Genomic DNA, 3,741 nt, shown 5'->3' on the forward strand with positions numbered 1-3,741 from the left:
GCGCGGGGCGCTGTGCCTCCCTGGCCGGCGTGGCCGGCGGGGATCCGCCCGCCGCAAAGCCCAGATAGGATGGCAGCCCACGCCGCAGGCGGTCGCGCGACGTCTTGCCTTGACCCCGCATCCCTTTTTGACGCATCCCGACCCTCCTGTTTTCTCTGGAAAGCTGGAGTGCCGTGTGCAGTGTTGACGTGTTTGATGGCCTCGCTTGACCTGTTCATATCTTCGACGCTGCGTTACTGGCGCCGCCCATGCCGCCGCCGCAGGTGCTGGGTGGTAGCGGCGCGCTGCCCGTCGCGCCCGCCCCTCCCCCCCTCAGATCACTCTGCGCTGTCATATGCCCCAACGAACCCTCGTCGGGGCCGAGGTGTGCGTGTCTCTTGTTGTTTTGACGTGACAGCAACGGCCGTGCCAGGGTGTAAAAACACCAGGCACGCCCCTGCAGCTCCACTGGCAGTCAGAGAGCGACGCAGGCATTGGGTTTGGACACAATTGGTTGGCAGGGATCACCTGGATTTTGGAACTTGCTATGGTTGTGTGGCGGTGTCACGGATATCGCGGGTTGGGCATTAGTCGGGTGGCTGAGGGCTCTCCGCAGCAGAGGGGGGTGGTTGGGGGCGGAGGGTCAGGCGGACGAGCGAGCTTGACGGCCGACAGGCAGACGCTCGCGGTGCAAGCGGGCAGCTCCTGAGTGCTGCGTTGCGGCCGGCCCCCGGCGCCACGAGCCTGCACCCCGCAGGGTTGGCAGTGGCCTCGGTCGGGCACCCGTCAAAATGCCAGTCATAAAGTCGGTCATCTGACCCGACGACAGGGCCATCTTGTGGGGCGTCGTGCACCTAAATGCAGCGCCGCGGGATTGTTGAACCACGGTCAAACGCCCCGCCGCTGCGGCCGTCGCCCCGCGGGCGGGAGCTCACGCGGGTGAGCACGCGGTGCGCTCCAACTCCCGCGCAACCTGCCCCAGTGCCTCCTTCCCTGGTTGTGTGCCGCCCCTTCATACAAGGGCGCTCCCGTTTCATTATATCATCTACAAACCGCCGTTCGCGCGTTCCAGCCACCCATACATTCGCTCGGCAGAACGCTTGCCGGGATTTCCCGCCCTTGTGGCCGCCCAGCGCTTCTTCAGGGCAGTGCGGTTCTCTCCTATCAGCACCACCATGGCCGCGGCTGCGGCCGAGGTGCCGTGCTGCGTCGACAAGGCTTGCGGGACAGATGACGCCCAGGGCGAACCTCCAGAGTCCGCGTTCGAGTGCAACATCTGCTTGGACCTGGCCAAGGAGCCCGTGGTGACGCTGTGCGGACACCTGTTCTGCTGGCCGTGCCTCTACAGGTGTGCGCGGGGCCGGAACGCCCTCCTCACGAGCCCGCATGCGTGTCGAATTTCTTGTGCGGTATGATGCAGCTTAGGGGAGGTCGTGGTTGATCGGCCACCCCCTCACGCTTACCCTCGACGACCCACATCGGGTGCCGACCCGTTGCAGGTGGATGCAGGTGCAGAGCTACACTCGGGCTTGCCCAGTATGCAAGGCAGGGGTCGAGGTTGACAAGGTGCGAGCCTGCATTCGTCCTCCCTGGCAGCGCCGCTGGGTTCATTCGCCGCTTGCAGCGCTGGCGCTGTTTCCCGCCCTGGGAAGCCGGACGGAAATGCGAACCGACCGCCCGCGTCCCGACCGCAGGTGATCCCCATATACGGCAGGGGCAGCGACTTCGACCCGCGCCAGGCGGAGGCCGTGAAGGTGCAGCCCGTGCCGCCGCGGCCGGCTGGGCAGCGGCCGGCGGCGGTCGCGCCCGGCGCGCCGGCGGGCGGCCAGCAGGGCATGCTTCCTGCGCTATTCGGGTTCCAGCTTGGCCCGGGGCAGGGCTATGTGGAGGCGCTCACGCCGGAGCAGCAACACCAGGTGAGGGGCCCTGGGGCCTCGGCCGCATGGCACGCGGCGCGATTCGGGGGCCAGCGGGCGGGCAACGGCGGCGGCGGTCCGCGCGCCCAAGCCTGCGGCGTGCTCTGCAAGGCGGCCCGGGCGCGGACGTGGGGTGTCTGCGAGCCGCTCGCGGCTGTGGCCGCTGCGCGGCGGGGACGACCGTCAACAGGAGCGGGCACCCTGGCAAAGGGCTGCGGTCGGGCGCGTCGGATTGAGGGCCTTCGCGCGCCGGCGCGGGCGGGGCCGGCGAGACGTGGCCGCCCCGCCGCTGACCTTTGCTGAGCCGCGTGCAGGTGTCCCTGCCCGCCATGCGGCGCGCGTGCCAGCGGCAGGCGCGGCCAACTTTCCATTGGCTTGCCTCCGGCCCTGCACTCACGCATGGTCCCCCAACCCCTCTAAATCGCACCCTTTGCCCTGAGCAGGCGTTCCTGTCGCGGCTCTTGCTAATGCTGGGGTCATTTGTGGTGCGCAGCCGGCGGGGCCGCCGGTGTATGTGGGCTCGGGGCCGCTGGCGCGCGGCTTGATGCGGCGCAGCAGGGCGGCGCAGCCGGGCGGCGCGGCGCGGGTCCCAAGGCGCCTGGCAACGGCTGTGGCCGCCACGGCCGCTGGATTTCGAATCGCGACAGCTGCGGCAGTGCTTGCAGCCGCAGCAGCTGGTGCAGGTGCAGCAGCAGCAGCCGCCGGGGTTGAAAGTGTCCGCATGCCGATAACCCCGAACACACCGCGCCGCTGCGCGCCCCACTTCGCAGATCATGTGCCTCCTGTTGTTCTAAGTACCCGGGGGAACCGGCCCACTTCCTGGTCGCATTGGGACGGTGAGCCTGTCTGCTGTAGCTTTGCTCGTGTAGCTCCCGGGGTGTGCAGCCTGCCATGCCCCTCATGTGCCGGCGCCGCCCAGCTCGGCAGACGCTTCCCGCCGCTTGGCAGCTCGACGGCGGCAACATTGTTTTGGCAGCCGCATGGGGCCTTGCATTCAGAGAAGCTCCGCCGCCGCTCATGCGCGCTCCCCGGCTGATTCGCAGACGGCGGCGTTGGGGCGCGCCCGGCGGCGCCGCAAGGGCCCCCTCTGAGTGGCGGGGGCGGCGCGGGAGGCAGCAGGAACTTGGGGCGTGCACGGTTGGCGGCGCTGGCCTGGAGGGCGGCCTGGCGGCCGCGGCTGCGGTCCCCCCCTCCGCCCGCTGTTGTATCTATCCGGGCGCTGTATCTGTGTTGGAGGTGCCACCTCTGGGCCTGTGGCCGCGCCCCTCAGCCGCGGCTGCCCGCACAGCCCCTTATGCACGTGCGGCGCGCATTCGGCCGCACCTCCCGGGCGTTGCGGACCCCCGCCCCGCCGCCTGGTGTGCAGCTGAGGCGCCCGGCAACGTGCATTGGTTTGGGGCGCGCCGTCAGTCCGAGGGCGGCGTGCGCGCCGCCCGATCATGCGTCCTTCCTGCTCCATCTGTCGCTCCCGAGATTCGAACCGCGCCAGCTTCCCGCGCGGGAGCGGCCAGCCCTTGCCAGTGCCCGGCCGCAGCCGCCGCCGCGGCAGTCGCGCCCTTGGCTCGCGTGCGCCCTCTCTTTCTCCCCGGTCCCGCCGCTCTGTATGCGCGGGGCGCGGACAGCGCGCCGGCGCGCGCGCACGTGCTTGCGTTGCAAAAAATTCCGAAACAGCTGAAGCAGCACTTTGCAAACCCCCACAATCCAAACCAGGCGGTCGCGTCGAAGGCGACTCCTACGCCCTCTCTTCCGCCCCGCCGCCCGTCCGTGCGCCGACGGCCGCCCCCAGCCCGCGCGCGCGGCCCCCCTGGGCCGGCGCGCGCTGCGGCCGCGCCGCACGCCCCCCCCC

General features: G+C 70.2%; 1 protein-coding gene across 1 annotated transcript; it reads left to right on the plus strand.

Annotated features, from left to right (window-relative positions):
- Positions 1 to 1,154: 1,154 nt before the first annotated feature.
- Positions 1,155 to 2,689, plus strand: MNEG_11992 (RING finger protein; the record flags this gene model as incomplete). The annotated part of the gene is made up of 4 exons (XM_014039535.1): positions 1,155 to 1,327; positions 1,479 to 1,545; positions 1,674 to 1,895; positions 2,666 to 2,689. 4 exons carry the CDS (start codon positions 1,155 to 1,157, stop codon positions 2,687 to 2,689), a joined length of 486 nt encoding a protein of 161 aa, XP_013894989.1.
- Positions 2,690 to 3,741: the final 1,052 nt, after the last annotated feature.

Source organism: Monoraphidium neglectum (assembly GCF_000611645.1).
Source record: "Monoraphidium neglectum strain SAG 48.87 unplaced genomic scaffold scaffold03004, whole genome shotgun sequence".
Classification (NCBI taxonomy): Eukaryota; Viridiplantae; Chlorophyta; class Chlorophyceae; order Sphaeropleales; family Selenastraceae; genus Monoraphidium; species Monoraphidium neglectum.